The 16,089-nt window shown below is 36.8% G+C and overlaps 2 protein-coding genes across 2 annotated transcripts; one reads left to right on the top strand and one right to left on the bottom strand.

Moving 5' to 3' along the window:
- The first annotated feature begins 3,515 nt into the window (after nt 1-3,515).
- LOC113769511 (plasma membrane ATPase 1) lies at nt 3,516-10,779 on the top strand. The gene is made up of 21 exons (XM_027313972.1): nt 3,516-3,910; nt 4,035-4,154; nt 4,382-4,480; nt 4,567-4,704; nt 4,794-4,928; nt 5,023-5,202; nt 5,304-5,510; nt 5,597-5,716; nt 5,814-5,933; nt 6,016-6,138; nt 6,218-6,322; nt 6,475-6,619; nt 7,131-7,295; nt 7,412-7,650; nt 7,791-7,823; nt 8,001-8,082; nt 8,478-8,638; nt 9,249-9,434; nt 9,522-9,704; nt 9,797-9,975; nt 10,410-10,779. The coding sequence occupies exons 1-21, from the start codon at nt 3,857-3,859 to the stop codon at nt 10,504-10,506; spliced, it is 2,871 nt and encodes a 956-aa protein (XP_027169773.1). The 5' UTR covers nt 3,516-3,856; the 3' UTR covers nt 10,507-10,779.
- A 441-nt stretch (nt 10,780-11,220) lies between these two features.
- On the bottom strand, nt 11,221-14,262 carry LOC113769512 (protein NRT1/ PTR FAMILY 2.11-like). Its single transcript, XM_027313973.1, has 4 exons — nt 14,029-14,262; nt 13,650-13,867; nt 12,836-13,392; nt 11,221-12,272 (listed from the first exon to the last, which is right to left on the bottom strand). The coding sequence occupies exons 1-4, from the start codon at nt 14,156-14,158 to the stop codon at nt 11,372-11,374; spliced, it is 1,806 nt and encodes a 601-aa protein (XP_027169774.1). The 5' UTR covers nt 14,159-14,262; the 3' UTR covers nt 11,221-11,371.
- Nucleotides 14,263-16,089: the final 1,827 nt, after the last annotated feature.

The following is a 16,089-nucleotide window of genomic DNA, read 5'->3' as shown; positions in this document are numbered from 1 at the left end:
CTTAATTATAATGTCTTTAATTTTAGTAAACTACAAAGTTCAACATAGTTTAAGTTGTGAAACTTTGCCTGAAGACTAATGAACAAGTATAAAATTAATGGACAATTTCAAACAGCAAAGACACAAAAACTTTACTCAAAACTATTCAACAATCCCCACTCACACAACAAGAACTAATTAGGTTGAATAATTACCTAAACAAAGTATGGTTCTATATGGCTTCACATTTTGGTACTAGCATAGAAATTTCTCCAAGCTATTGTTACTTGCAATGATCTTATCTAATCCATGCTATCTATAAAATTATTGTTATTAGAATTTTGCTCTTTTATTAGTAGTATAATATAATTTAGGACTGATGTAAGAATAAAAAACAATAAGTTAATTGAAGAGACGAAATAGGAAGAGTTATATGTACACATTAGGACATACATAATGGGGTAGGTGTGACAGTTTTGACACCACTTAATCCTAACACATCTTTTGTGGAACTTGGTCAAGATTTTACGAGTTTGAGTTTAAATCATAAAAAAAAAAATTGCATAGATTAATAATAAACAAGTCAACAGTTGACCCTTTTAACTCTTTTAACCCGATTATTATGACATCTATTAAGTGGTCATTTATTTTATAACTTTTTGGAATTTTTGGCTTGTATCTGGTTGTTTTGGATATTTGTATTTAATATTTTATAACTTAAAGCATTTTGTAAATTTGATATCTTGATTATGTCATTTATTGATGTGGTCAATCATTTAATATCTTGTTAGGATCTTTGATTAGTAATCATTTGTTTTGGAAGGTTGGTGATTAACATGCATTGTAGAATCTAAAATTATTATTGTTGTTTACATAGTTTTCTCAATACATGAGTGACAAAAGGAAAAGAAAAAAAAAACTTGCCTTATTTATCAAATAAGTTAAAACAACCCGTATACATTTTGGATTGTTTTAAGATGAGTTATAAAAATTTCAAATCGATCTTGAGTCAAGATATCTGACACGAATAGTTAAACAGAATGTGTTCGAATTAACAGATTACCTATAGTACTTGGTCCCCGAGTTTAGGGGTGTTTCACGAATCGAACAGCTCGCGAGCCGATCGCGAGCGGCTCGAATACGAGCTCGTCAATATCGAGCTCGAGCTCATTAAGTCGATCTCGAGCTCGAACTCGAGTTCAAAAACATTAAACTCGTTGGATCGCGAGCGGCTCGCAAGCTCAATTATATATATTTTTTTATTTTTTATTTTAATAGTAAAATTACATATATATCTCTAATATTTTATTATTTATTAAAAAATTATTATTTCATTTATTTTTTAAAAAAAATAATTATTTTTTATTTTTTAAAAATAAAATAATAATAATAATTTTTTATTTTTTAAGAGCTCGAGCTTGATATTTTGAGCTCGAGTTCGAGCTTCACAAAATTAACTCGAGCTCGGCTCGATTAGCCAAAGCTCGACTCGAGTTCGGCTCGATTAGCCAAATCTCGACTCGAGTTCGGCTCGTTTGCACCCCTACCCGAGTCGACCTATGGACCCGTGACCTGATTTTCACTCCTATAGAGAGGTAATTTCGTACTCAACACTATTTTTAGGTGTTAATAATGTCATTTTATGAAACAGAACAGAAGAAAAGAGCAGTCTGGAGTGCCTGAAGTTTTTCTCCAGTGCCAACCATGGTTGGCCTAAACAATAACCAGATAGACAAAGGATGTGAGTAGTAAATAATTCATAACCATGATGGTTTAAAGATGTTTAAGGATGTCCAAACTTAAATGCAGTTAGCACAACACTATTTTGACTTCACCTCAACATGACAAAGAAACATCGCATGTAAATGAATATGTCCTCTATTCTCTAACTTCTTACAGGGAGTTTTTCTATCAAAAAATCTCTATGTTTTTCGTGAACATATTTTTCAATTATCTTTTTATCTTATATATATATCAAATCGCTACATTATATTTTCTACAAAAATTGCTTGTTCTTCTTTTCATATGATTATGTTTGATGTATATGCCATGAATTGCACTTATTTAGTTCCCGTCACAAGCAAAACTGGTAACATCTAAATTAACCAAACAAAAGAGAAGCAAGTCTTTCGTCAAAAAAAAAAGAAAAAGAAACAGACCATGCACTTTTCTTGTTAGTTATTAAAGACAAAGTACTACATATGCTTGAGAACGATTTTACAGGAGTTACAGTATATACATTAAAATGATGTGAAAATTAGGCCTGACCAAGATCAACTTATTTCGTCTAAAATATCTTTTTCAGATGCAAAATGATAATCTTACAAAATTTCTTTTTCAGACCGTCATGGAGTAGTTTTTTGTCATTTTGTGTAGTTAGAAATTATTTTCCTTTTGGAAAAGTTCCTTGGTTCTGGAGTGTACATGCTTTGATGCATTATTACACGTTCAAACTAACCATTAGAACCCATAACATTTGCAAATGCAAAATCATTTCCTTGACAATAAACAGCATAAATACTCTATATGAAAATGATATCCTCTCGCAGTTCACGTATTTTAATCTTGCGTTGTTACATGGTTACTGGAATTGGATAGTTTCCAGTAGCATTAGACCCTGGCAAAATGTATTTTTTTAACTACTAAAAGCATTTCTAGGATAGTAAATAATAACTCATTTTTCATAAATTAAGTAGTCTAATTTTAATATTTTTAAAACCTTTTTTTTTAAAGTACTTCTGTTAAAAGTGCTTCTTTTTAAGCCACAATAATGCCAAACGGGACTTAACCCGGTCAATTATTTGTTTGGTAATGATTGATACGAGAAGAAAAAAGATTTACTCCTACATCACTTGGTCTCCTTCAAGACTGCCAGTCAAACAAGTTGATAATTATCATTTGTTATTATTTTCTGCTGTAATTTGAGTCAAAGAAGCTGCAACTACAAATTGACTGTTGTGACTCTTTTCCAACCCCAAGAGATAAATTACTGCAGAAAAGGGAAGAAAAATAAAAGATTCAGGCAATAAAATCTTTTGTGACTTTTCTTGATAATCCAATGAAACAAAATAAATTGCTCTAGGGGCCCATCTGCATTTAATGCTTCTTGGCCTTTTTGCTTCTGACATACCCCCCAAGAAAAAACAAAAATTATCTCTTCTATATCCTGCAGTAATAAAAATTCAAAGCTAAAAATTTACCAAAATTACAATTGGTTCATGCACTTTTTTCTTTTTTTTTTTTTTTAACATTTGCCCTTTTCATTTAGCAAGTAGCTGGACTGGGTACTTTGTGGGTCCCACTTTTAAAAACAAATTTTTAATATATTTCATAAATACATCATCATCATCTCAACTCTTCTTCTGTACTGACTCCTGTTGTCTTGTGTGGTCACAGCCGTTTCAGAAATGTTATAAGATGGTCTTTTTTTTTTTTTTTTTTTTTAACTACTCCTGTAAATTACTCCTACAATTAAAAAAAAATGCTTTTTGTAAATTAAAATAAAAAGAGAGAAATGGGAAAACACGAAAGGCAATGAACTTTTTAACTGTTACAACTCCAACCTCTTTTCAGCGGTTCAAGTTCTTGTAGATTTGGTGTTGGTGGGTAGTTCTCATTTTGGCCTATAATTCCATTTCTTTTTCTTCAAAATCCGATCTTTGTCACTGGGTTCAATCTTGTTTTTCCTGTCTTAAAGTTTGTGTGCTGGCTTCACTCTCAACCATCCATCCAACCATGGTGGTTCGCTGATTACTGGGTTCTGATCTGAAGCCTGATTTCTAGAGAGAAAGAAGAAGGAAAAGAAAAAAAAGAAAAAGAAAAAGAAAGAAAGAGCTCAGGTTGATAGCAAAAGAGAAAGTGAGTTGAACTAGTGAAGATGGCTGACAAGCCTGAAGTCCTCGAAGCTGTAGTGAAGGAGACAGTTGATTTGGTAATGGATCTGCGAACTCAAGAAAGCAAGCTTTTTCCTTTTTGGTTTTTTTGTTTTGGCTGTTGCCCTGATTTTTCTCATTCGGGTTTTTGATGGGAAAATTTTTCGTATGTGGGAACTGCAGGAAAACATTCCTATCGAAGAAGTTTTTGAGAATCTGAGATGTACCAAGGAGGGTCTTACTGCTGACGGTGCTCAAGAAAGATTGGCCATTTTTGGCTACAACAAGCTAGAGGAGAAGAAGGTACTCATTTTCAAGTTACCTTCATTTTTTTTGTTCTTTACAAGTTTCTGAATTTATCCCCTTTTTAAGTAGTACCAGTACAATTTAATTCTCACTTTGTCATCTCATGTATGTTGCAGTTATTAGTATTCCGCTTTTGAATGTTGTTTGAATTGGACTTGTGTTTTGGTCTGTAATAGCTATTGATCAATGTGTCCTGATGTTGGATTGTAAAATCTGGATTGTAGGAGAGCAAATTGTTGAAGTACTTGGGTTTTATGTGGAACCCTCTTTCATGGGTCATGGAAGCTGCGGCTATTATGGCAATTGCACTTGCCAATGGAGGGGTGAGAGCTTGTCTTTTGAGGTTGGAATTGCTTGGCTTTTGTTCTGCTTCTTGAGCTCTTTTTGAGCTCCGTGTCATGTGTTGCAGGGGAAGCCTCCGGATTGGCAAGATTTTGTGGGTATTATTACTTTGCTTCTGATCAACTCCACAATCAGTTTCATTGAGGAGAACAATGCTGGCAATGCAGCAGCTGCTCTCATGGCTCGTCTTGCTCCAAAAGCCAAGGTATTTGATCTAATTTTCTGACATTAAATTCATGCACCTATGTCTAGACATTGAGTTATGTTGGTCTGAATCTCATTGTTTTTGTTAAGGTTCTTAGAGATGGAAGGTGGAGCGAGGAAGATGCTGCAGTTCTTGTGCCCGGGGATATAATCAGTATAAAACTTGGTGATATCATTCCTGCTGATTCTCGCTTGCTCGACGGAGATCCTTTGAAAATTGACCAGGTTGGTATCCTGTTTTGGTTGCTCCTTCTATTTCCAAGTCATCACTTTTGCAGCTCTGCTCGAGGTACTGAAAGTACAATTGTGGAATTTGCAGTCGGCTCTGACTGGTGAGTCACTTCCTGTAACAAAAGGACCTGGAGATGGTATATACTCTGGTTCCACGTGCAAGCAAGGAGAAATTGAAGCAGTAGTGATTGCAACTGGTGTTCACACCTTCTTTGGGAAGGCAGCTCATCTTGTAGACTCCACTAATCAAGTGGGCCACTTTCAAAAGGCAAGTATATGGGCTGTTTATATGCATTTTTGACAATGCATATCCTTTTGAATTTTGTTTGTTTCACATTTTGTCTCATTTTCCCTGGTCATCTTACTTAGGTTTTGACTGCTATTGGGAATTTTTGCATTTGTTCTATCGCCATTGGGATGATAATCGAGATTGTTGTTATGTATCCAATTCAACATCGGCGATATCGTCCTGGGATAGACAATCTTCTTGTGCTTCTCATAGGTGGAATTCCAATTGCCATGCCCACTGTTCTCTCCGTGACAATGGCTATTGGGTCTCACCGTTTAGCTCAACAGGTTTGTTTGTTGGTTTCCTTGTACTTTGTGATCAATGGTGGTTCTTAAAGTTTTGCATTTATGACAAAACATTTCTATTCTGACAGGGAGCTATAACAAAGAGAATGACAGCTATAGAAGAGATGGCTGGGATGGATGTGCTCTGCAGTGACAAGACAGGAACTTTGACATTGAACAAGCTTACTGTTGACAAGAATCTTATTGAGGTTAGTGAGGGGGAAGTAGTTCTTAAATCATACATGCTCTTTTTACACCATAGGTTTGTTCAACGTATGGTTTTCCTAATTCTGATCCTATCTTCAGGTTTTTGCCAAAGGCATTGATGCAGATACTGTTGTTCTGATGGCTGCTCGGGCATCTAGAACAGAAAATCAGGATGCGATAGATGCTGCTATAGTTGGCATGCTGGCTGATCCAAAGGAGGTATGTTGCTTTTGTAGTAGGAATGTTTATACAACTATCTTTCTTACTATTCTGAATTGGCTTTCAAAATGTCCATTAACAGGCTCGTGCTGGCATTCAAGAAATACACTTCCTTCCTTTTAATCCAACTGATAAGAGGACAGCGTTAACTTATTTTGACAGTCAAGGCAAAATGCACAGGGTCAGCAAAGGTGCACCAGAGCAGGTAACAGTCTTCTGGCTTTTCTGTTAACTAGTATTCAGTTAATAGCGTATGCTAATATGTAGTATAAAATGGATGTTAGATTCTTAATCTTTCACACAACAAGTCGGATATAGAGCGTAGGGTTCATGCGGTGATTGATAAGTTTGCAGAGCGAGGTTTGCGGTCACTTGCTGTAGCATACCAGGTAAATTGGCTCAGATATAATCCATTTTGATCACCGCATTTCTGATTTTCTGTTCATATTGCCTGTGTAGCAAAACTGATTTGTGTTGCCTCTTTAGAATCTTGTCTAAATTGTACTTTTCTTTTTTTTTTTTCCTGCTTTGCATTGTGTAGGAAGTTCCAGAGGGAAGAAAAGAGAGCCCTGGAGGCCCTTGGCAATTTATTGGTCTCATGCCTCTTTTTGACCCACCCAGACATGATAGTGCAGAAACAATAAGGAGAGCTCTGAATCTTGGAGTCAATGTTAAAATGATTACAGGTGCATTGCACAATATGCCTTTAAGCACCAATTGCTTTACATGTAATATGTTGCAAATGTTTTGGTGAATGGCATATATAGAGGTTATAGGGAGGTTTACTATGGGATCTCGCTGAAGTGAATACTGAGACTAAACTATCTTGTATGAACAATTGTATTGCTGTATGAATAGCTAGAACTTACCTGGTAAACTTTAAACAACTCCAAGAACATGATATTACAGCTTCCCCCAGCCTCTGTATTTTAGAAAGGCACCCTATGAACTGGCAAAAGTGAGTCTTTGGTGGTCATTGGTTTGAGAAGATGGAAATAATCTAAAGTTTAGGCAGCCATTGCCCTTCCAAATAATGCATTCTTACGAGAAAAAATGACATGTTGCATAAGTATCTATAACATAAGATTCTTCCTGGCTGCTTGTACATTTTTGCTTTGAACAGCCTACCATCATTGTCTGCACCAGTTTTTTTGTCGTGAAGTCCAGTGTTTAATTGGTTGACTCTTGTATTACCAGGTGATCAGCTGGCAATAGGTAAAGAAACTGGGCGACGGTTGGGAATGGGAACAAACATGTATCCTTCATCTGCTTTGTTGGGTCAGGACAAGGATGAGTCTATCGCTGCTTTACCCATTGACGAACTGATTGAAAAAGCTGATGGATTTGCTGGTGTATTCCCTGGTAGGTTCTGATGTAGTTTTTGATGGTTGGAATTGCGTATCCTGGCCTTCTAGATCTTTTATATAGTATTATATTTTCTTGCTTTCCTTGCTATATTCACCGGACATTTTGTTCAGAACACAAATACGAGATTGTAAAGCGCTTGCAAGCCAGGAAACATATTTGTGGAATGACTGGTGATGGGGTCAATGATGCTCCTGCTCTGAAGAAGGCTGACATTGGAATTGCTGTCGCCGATGCAACTGATGCAGCTCGTAGTGCTTCAGATATTGTCCTTACAGAACCTGGGCTTAGTGTTATCATTAGTGCTGTTTTGACCAGTCGGGCCATCTTTCAGAGAATGAAAAATTATACGGTACTGCACCAAAGAGGATAATTTTGATGTCTTGGTTATTGGTGTTTGGTTAACTATTGCTGTCTTGCCAGAGTTCATGTGCCCTTTCCTAAAGGCTGTTTGCATAGACTTTAACTGATTACACTGTTCAATGTTCGCAGATTTATGCAGTTTCTATCACTATACGTATTGTGGTAAGTTATAGTACTTCTTTGTTCTTGTAAGTTTGTGCTCATATTCTCGTTTTCTTTATCCTTGGCAGATGCTTGCTGATCTTTCATCTGTTAACAATTATATGTCATTGGCACTTCTGCACTTCTGCTTTTGTTTGACTTTTATTCGACAGTTTCTGATTTTCTTGAACATTGCAGCTTGGGTTTATGTTGCTGGCATTGATATGGAAGTTTGACTTTCCACCTTTCATGGTGCTTATTATTGCAATCCTTAATGATGGTTAGTTCATAAAACTGCTCTTCACCCAAACACCTCCCCTGTCTGGCTTTGTTGCTTGATGTACACACAGTAATAAGTCAACCAAAATAAATGCATCAGAGAATAGGGCAAACCTTTTTCTGTAGAAGAGAATAGGGCATACCATCTTCTGTAGTATGGTACAGAAGTATGGTACAGAAGCTTTCCAGAAATAACCTCAATATTTTACTGGATTTTAAATTGATGATATTGCCTAACCTGCAAGCATTAGTTCTTCATTTTCCTCATAGCATCTTTTAAGCAGTGTCATATATTACCAGAGGAAGGGTATTTGTGATTGATGAAGCTAAATTGTGCTAGAGGTCCCATAGGATGGCATCCGTCCTTTCTATAACGATCAACTTGTGGTATTTCAGGCACTATTATGACGATATCGAAGGATAGGGTGAAACCATCTCCACAACCAGATAGCTGGAAACTGGCTGAGATTTTTGCAACTGGAATTATTCTTGGAAGTTATTTGGCTCTGATGACAGTTATATTCTTTTGGGTGGCCTATAAAACAGATTTCTTCCCTGTAAGCAGACCTGTACTACAGAAACTGATGGTTTACATTTTTCATTGCAAAGCTACAACTTTTGGATTACTTTTCTTGTTTGAAATTTTAGTTTTGATCTACAAGTGTCAAAAGCGCTGCACTACGTGTGGATTTGCTCCTTGGATTTAAAATGTATCAATCTATGATTGAAGTGCTTGCTTTCAACAATTTTTTCCTCTGTTAAGCTGATTTCTGAAATAGCTGATTATTGAAAAGCTTTTGAAAACCCTAAAAGCATGTGTTTGTCTTGCCTGTTTTGAAAGCTAACATCTGTTTCCAAAAGTACCTCAAGCGAAAGGCTGAAGCCAAAATCTGTTTCAAACACCTGAAGAAGTTTTAGCTTAAGAGAAGCTATAATCTGTTTCCAAAAGTACCTCAAGCGAAAGGCTGAAGCCAAAATGAGTTTCAAACACCTGAAAAGGTTTTACCTTAAAAGAAGCTATAATCAGCTGTTTTAATGCGCTTGAGAACAAGCCGGGGGACTGATTTTTACTGCTAGATGTCATGACTTAGGCTTGTTACTTCCCCACCAATTATGGATTTTTGTGCTACTTTATAACTGAAGTAACTCGCATTGGTCTTTTACCAGAGAACTTTTGGGGTGTCAACACTTGAGAAAAGAGCTCATGATGACTTTCGAAAGCTTGCATCGGCAATATATCTGCAAGTAAGCACTATCAGTCAGGCGCTGATATTTGTGACAAGATCTCGAAGTTGGTCATATGTTGAACGTCCTGGTTTGTTCCTTGTGGTGGCTTTTGTGATTGCTCAGCTGGTAAGCCAGGCCTGATCTTTGTATTAGAGTTCCTTTTAGCAAGACTATTGGCTGTATTAAAATTCTTTTTCTATTTAATGCAAATAGGTTGCAACTCTCATTGCGGTATATGCAAATTGGAGCTTTGCTGCCATTGAAGGAATTGGATGGGGTTGGGCTGGAGTTATTTGGCTATACAATCTCATATTCTATATCCCACTTGACTTCATAAAGTTCTTCACCCGCTATGCCCTAAGTGGGAGGGCCTGGGATCTTGTTCTTGAACAAAGGGTACAGATAATAATGCCACAGCATATTTGATCATATCTGTCATGAATAGCTTATTTTATACATATATTTTTAATGTTTTCCCTGTTCTGCAGATTGCTTTTACAAGACAAAAAGACTTTGGAAAGGAGCAACGCGAGCTCAAGTGGGCACATGCACAGAGAACACTTCATGGGCTGCAAGTACCAGACACTAAATTGTTTAGTGAGGCTACTAATTTCACAGAACTCAATCAGCTGGCTGAGGAAGCCAAAAGGAGAGCTGAAATTGCAAGGTAGAGATTGATCATAGCAATAAGTGATATCAGTTTCGTGCTTAGAGTTGTGTTTCTCTTATTATCTTTTGGAACTCCTATGGAATAGCATAATTCTTTATAATCTATATAACGATAGATAAAAATAGTTTCTTTATATTGTGCGTTTGCATAACGATGTTCTATGGTTGACCTAGTATTAAGTCCAATACATTCTTGGAACTTTTTTACTGACTTAGTCTGTTGGTTTTGTTTCATTCATTTTATTATTGCATGAGCAAGTTTTACATCATTGGAACCTCAAATGTCCATATTGGTGTTCTTGTCGTTCTTTTCTCATAGCCTTTGTTTAATCAGGCCAAGACATCCATGGATTTAAGCTCGTGCATTTTTTGGGTGGTTGATTTTCCTAACATATATTTGTTTTCCTGATTCTTTGTTGTCTTCATTTTCAGGTTAAGAGAACTACACACCCTCAAAGGTCATGTCGAATCAGTGGTGAGATTGAAGGGTCTTGACATTGATACCATTCAACAAGCCTATACCGTCTGAGGAGATATACGACTACTGCTGCTGCTGCTGGGTGCAACGTGTGCTGAGAGTAAAAATTAACCCATAATCCACACTTAGATGTGAGTTCCCTTTGATACAGAGAGTTCAAAGTGGACTGTGATTGTTGTTTTCCAGCACATTTGCTAGAATAACATTTTTAATTTTATACCTTCCCAGGCGTTCTCTGGAACCCGAAGTGGGATAAATCAACGCTTGTTATGCCATAGCGTATTGTCTATATCCATCAAGTTTTTGTTCTCATGGTTCTGTCTCTTTTTAGCTTGACTTTTGCGTCTTGCTGTTGAGTTGTGAATTTTTTTCCGTCGAGCATAGGAAACTACTCTAAAAAATTTTTCATCTAAGTGTATTTTCCACGAAGTGATTCTCTATTTGCTGTTGTTGTCGCCGTATTCCGTATGTCACTTGGTCGTTTTGCCTTGCCGCAGGCGCAACAACTGACTAGTGACAAGCATTGCGTTTGGTCATAATTCAGGGTTTCGTAGTTTGGATGATATCTTTGAATGGATAAGTTGGCTTTTTCGCAAATGGCATAGGCGAGTTATGACTTGCGAACCTCCTTTGCTATGTAGCTGTTGAATTTCAGTAAAATTGAATTGTAAACCATAGAATGTGGAATTTGAGCTGATGCTTTCCCTTTTTTGTATCATATTATTCTCCTAATCTAAGTGTATTTATCCAAAGACAAGATCTTGCTTGACCAAGGAGACTGTATCAGGTGGTAGTGTACTCGGTGGTAGAGAAAGAAACTGGAAGTTTTAGATCTTTATGAACTTCCAATCTGTAGAGAACTGCTCTTGTTTAATGTTCAATATCAGTTTCAAGAGGACTGACTTATTGATCCATCTTAAACTACAGCTTTTTCTGACTTTTTAGTTTCCATTTCCACAGCTACAGCAGTGCTACCCTCACCCTTGTACCTATACCACTTGGCACAAGCTACAAAGTAGCAAACATTTAAGACCGCGAGAGCAGTGATGAGGAAATAGAAGTAGTCTAGTCTCCCGTTGTTTAAATCTTCTGGCAACCAATTTCCAGAGCGAGAACCTTCAGTTGTGTGATGCACTATTGATAGCAAAAAACTATTCACATAACTTGAAGCAGCCATGCCACAGAAGAAGAGTGATCCTGCAAAGCTTCTCATGTTTTCTGGGAACTGCTTGTAGTAGAATTCCACTTGGCCAATGGCAGCAAATGCGTCAGCAAGTCCTGCTAGAGAGAGCTGAGGAACCAACCACAAGGCATTCATGGAAGAAACCGCCCCCCTTGGAGAATGAACTCCTAGCGTTGGCCTTGTCAGAGCCAATGTCCTCCTCCGATCTTCAATGAAGGCAGCGATGAGTGATGAAATGATGACAAGGAAAAATCCAATGCCTATTCTTTGAAGGATTGTTATGCCCCCTTCTTTTCCTGTGAGCCTTCGGAGGAATGGGACAACGAACCGATCATATATGGGTACCCAGAGGGTGAGGCTTAACATGGAAAAGATAGTGTAGGTTGAAGCAGGGATTTGGAAGCTGCTTTTGCCTAGATGTCTATTGGATTGAAGTGCCTGGAAAACTACATATTGCTGCTGTTGAATGATTGCAACATGGTATATTATAGCTGCAGCCCATATAGGAATTACTCTGAACACACATTTTGCTTCTTCCACTTGCTGAATACTACAAAGCCTCCAAGGATTCGCAGCTGTTCCATCCGATTTGATCTCATCTTCTGGAGTTATAATTGCAGCTTTGTCAAGAAATCTGAAAACAGCAAAAGTTTATTTAGGATTATAAAAGTAATTGCAAGTGTATGGAGAATCTTGTCGGCTTTCATCCATCTAGAAAATTTGAAAATAGCTTTTAGATGCCGGAGTCCACATCCATCCATTCACTTGTTTGCCAAATACATGCTCTTGATGCTGGCTGCTTTGTCCGGGCATGTCTTACTAGTTTTGCTTTAGTGACGTGCGGAATTTTTGTTCACACTCTTGATGCAGACGGTTCGGTCGAGTGCGTATTAGTATCTGGATTTTTTGTGATGTGTGAAAAATCATTCACACTCTTGATGCAGACAATTCTTTTGAGTGTGTATTTTACTAATTTGGTCTTATTGCTACGTGGAAATTTTTGCCAATAGGATTAGAAGTTAGTCCTCTAACTTCCATACAACTATCTTGGCGAACTCAAAAAAATGCAGCTGCTTTTAACTTCCAACGCGACCAGGTCAACTTGGCATATACTCAAAACGAAGATGCCATTAAAGATCAATCAATGTAATCAAAAATCAAGTTCCAAAAATCAAGTTGCTTCAATCAAACTGTTACCTGAACTGGTGCGTGTACGAAAGCTTAGAGTTGATGGATTTAGGAGGTGTATAACTGAAAAGGGACACCCATGGTTGCTCCGGTAGCTTTAGCTGCCTCTTCTTGACTGCAACCACTATGACTTGGACTATACTTGTCAAGGGACTTCCCTCAGGCTTCACAATTACGTATATTTTTGTACCGACGAAGAAGAGAAAACATGACACCAACATAAAAATAGCTGGAATTGCTAATCCTATTGACCAACTCACATCAGATTGTATATAAACAACTAGCGTTACTGATACCATCTGGGCAAAGGTTATGGTGAAGAAGTACCAGTTGAAGAAACTGTTGATACCCCTTTTTCCAGATTCAGTATTAGGATTGAATTGGTCAGCTCCAAAAGCCAAATTGCATGGCCTAATGCCACCAGCCCCTATTATCATGAGGGCAAATCCACCTAGCAAAACAGCTAACTGCCCTGCAGTTGGCCCAATGCAATGGCTTTCTTCTGATCCACAGTGGGGAGGATGCAGCTTCTTCACTGCTGCTGTTAATGATATCAGAAGCAGCCCCTTGACCAAAAAATGTAGCACAATTTAGTAGATGAAATACAATAATCAGAGCATTATCTTCTCATATTCATCTCGCAGTTTGAACTCAAAAAGAATAAATCATTAGCGTTATCGAATCTAGTTCGTTTCCTTGTCCAAGAACAAGGGTTCAATTCAACACTTATGTATTCCTTTAGTGCAACATTGTAAAGCTCAACAGAAGGGAACATTTATAGAGGAAGTTGATAGGAAGTTTATTTGCTAGTTATTGGTAGTACCAGAAATGAGGCAATTGAAGCAAATCCCAGTGTCTTGTAACGACCGAAGTAAGTGTCACAAAGGAAAGCTCCAATTAAGGTAGCAAAGTTGGTGGTACCATTGAAAACATTGATGAGAGTTGTAGCTGTAATATGTTTCAGGTTGAAAACTGAGGTGAGATAAACCAACAGGTTGGACAAAGTTCCTATAGCTCCAAGCTTCTCAAAGGTCTCATTCCCTGAAAAAAAAAAAAAATCCAAATCAGTTCAGAAAAAATGCAAAAGATGCTACACAATTGAAACTGCAAGTTCTTGGGATGAGCCCAAAACCCCCAAAAAAAAAGGGGGTTCCTGGAATCATAACCAATTGATAAATTAGGTATCTTTTCTTTCATCAAACCTATGATATAGGGCATGGCCTTGATTCCTCTGTAGTTAATCTCAGGCTCATCTACTTCTTCCACAGCAGCAGTTTTCTCATTCTTTTCCATGCTCACTTTCTGGTTCCTCTCCATAATTTTCTCACTCATTCAACTAATGTGTTTGCTTACATGTTTTTATGCCTTGATGAGTGGGACATGATGACAGAATTGAGAGAGTACCAGTCACATGTATTAACTACAGATGACCCAACTAAAAGTGTGTGCCACCAACTCAACTGCATTTCAAACTTTGCATCTTTTCTGCCAATCCCATACTGACACATGCTTCTTTATTTCACTATTTTGGTCCAGCCTTTTTCTGCAACTGGCTGGTATTTGTTCACACCAGCTAAATTGTGATCCTGCTGGACCACAATTTCAGTCGGTAATAATTGTCGATTCTTAATTTCTTTTTTTTTAATAATCACTTGTCTATCCTATTCTTACTTTAACATATTCTGAAGGAAATGATTCAATTGAGCTATTAAAAAATTAATCGGATTGAACCATTATCGAAACGAGCATATAATGACAAATGATAGAAGATAGGATTTCAATCTTAACCTCTCACCCTACCAAACCTAAGAGAAAGGTCTATGGTACAGTCCATTGGTTCACACTGCACAGCCGGTCTTTAGTCTAAGAAGGGATGCTAGTTTTACACGGGGTCCCTATATTTTCCAAACGACTACTCGTACAAGTTTGTAGTAAAATCACTTGACTTTGATCTTGACGTGGAGAAGTCTAATTTCCATCCTACTTCGCAACCATTAATGCATGTTCTTGACCGTGTAGTGTCTGTGTCTTACGTGAAATTGGTATTTATGTTGTCATACTTTTATCTCTCTCTCCCTCTCTCTCTTTAATATTTTCCTAAGCCTGTAATTATGATATTGATTTTGGTAAACTAAAAACAAAAGTCAGTCATAATCAGTGTTGTTAGACTCGGATCGGACTGATTGGTTCGACCAATTCGATTGTGAATCAGCCTTTTTTTTTGAGTTGGTTTGTAGCGCAAAATTGCTTTGGTAAACAATCAATCAAAACCGTAAAAAATCGGCTAAACTAATGATTCATTTCAACTGATTGACCAGGTCCTCAAACTTTTCTTTCTTGTTTTTCCCAAATATAATTTGAATTACCTAAATTGTAACACTTTCATTTATTAATAAGAATAAGAAAACGCCACCCACTTATTCCTTCCCTGAATGATCTCTAAATCAAGATGTTTTTTACCCTATCATCTTATCAATTTAGCATCTGTGATTCCAACTTGCATTAATTTGTTTAAATTATGTTTTTCAAGTAGTTTTGGAGGACAGACATATTTTAGCCATGAATTTATATTTTTATATATAATTATTAGATGTATATTTGATTGTAAGTCTAATATTTCTGGAACATTTTGTATGATTGGCCGAATATAACCAAATTTCAATATTTCTAAAACTTATAAAAATATAAAATAATTATGACATCATACTGATGTCAGCGAGTTTTTGAGAAATAGTCCGACTGATCTGACCAGTTGACCCCTAATCCAATAGTTTAGCTGAATCACTATCTAGTCCGAGTCTAACAACATTGGTCATGATGATGTGCATTTTAGTCTTGTTCTTGCACTTATATTTTTTCTTTAATTTTTGATAGAAAAAACAATAGTTATATTAAGGTAATTATTCGGTCACGATGACATGAGATACATTGTCTGGAAAATTAGACCACCAAATTGCAAAATCTAAAACATATTTTGCACGTTTAGCTAACTCACGTGCCACTCTAATATTACTACTTTTCCTAGTCCAAACAAACCGAGACAAATGGAACGATCTAAATGTCATTATCTAATGATGAAAACATGCTTATGAACATGTTTCGTTAGTCGCAAAACACATTGTATACCACTTTGACTGCATATTGGAGGGAAATATTTATTGTCCATTGTTTCCCCTCCAGTTGTGTGTTCATGATGAATGACATGTTAGTGTGACCTTTTGCATGGAAGGATGATAAAAAAAAAAAAAAAGATATCTAGGATT

This window comes from Coffea eugenioides, chromosome 4 (genome assembly GCF_003713205.1).
Source record: "Coffea eugenioides isolate CCC68of chromosome 4, Ceug_1.0, whole genome shotgun sequence".
NCBI lineage: Eukaryota > Viridiplantae > Streptophyta > Magnoliopsida > Gentianales > Rubiaceae > Coffea > Coffea eugenioides.
Note: the sequence above shows the minus strand (reverse complement) of the source record. Positions and strands in the feature narration are given on the sequence as shown.

What these genes read in the sequence shown, in the direction of transcription:
- LOC113769511 (XM_027313972.1), top strand. Translation starts at nt 3,857, where the DNA reads ATGGCTGACAAGCCTGAAGTCCTCGAAGCTGTAGTGAAGGAGACAGTT. An exon ending in ACAAGCTAGAGGAGAAGAAG is followed by an intron (nt 4,155 to 4,381) that starts GTACTCATTTTC and finishes TCTGGATTGTAG; the next exon opens with GAGAGCAAATTGTTGAAGTA. An exon ending in AGGAGAGCTGAAATTGCAAG is followed by an intron (nt 9,976 to 10,409) that starts GTAGAGATTGAT and finishes CTTCATTTTCAG; the next exon opens with GTTAAGAGAACTACACACCC.
- LOC113769512 (XM_027313973.1), bottom strand. Translation starts at nt 14,158, where the DNA reads ATGAGTGAGAAAATTATGGAGAGGAACCAGAAAGTGAGCATGGAAAAG. An exon ending in CTTCAATTGCCTCATTTCTG is followed by an intron (nt 13,393 to 13,649) that starts GTACTACCAATA and finishes TTTTTGGTCAAG; the next exon opens with GGGCTGCTTCTGATATCATT. An exon ending in TCGTACACGCACCAGTTCAG is followed by an intron (nt 12,273 to 12,835) that starts GTAACAGTTTGA and finishes TGCTGTTTTCAG; the next exon opens with ATTTCTTGACAAAGCTGCAA.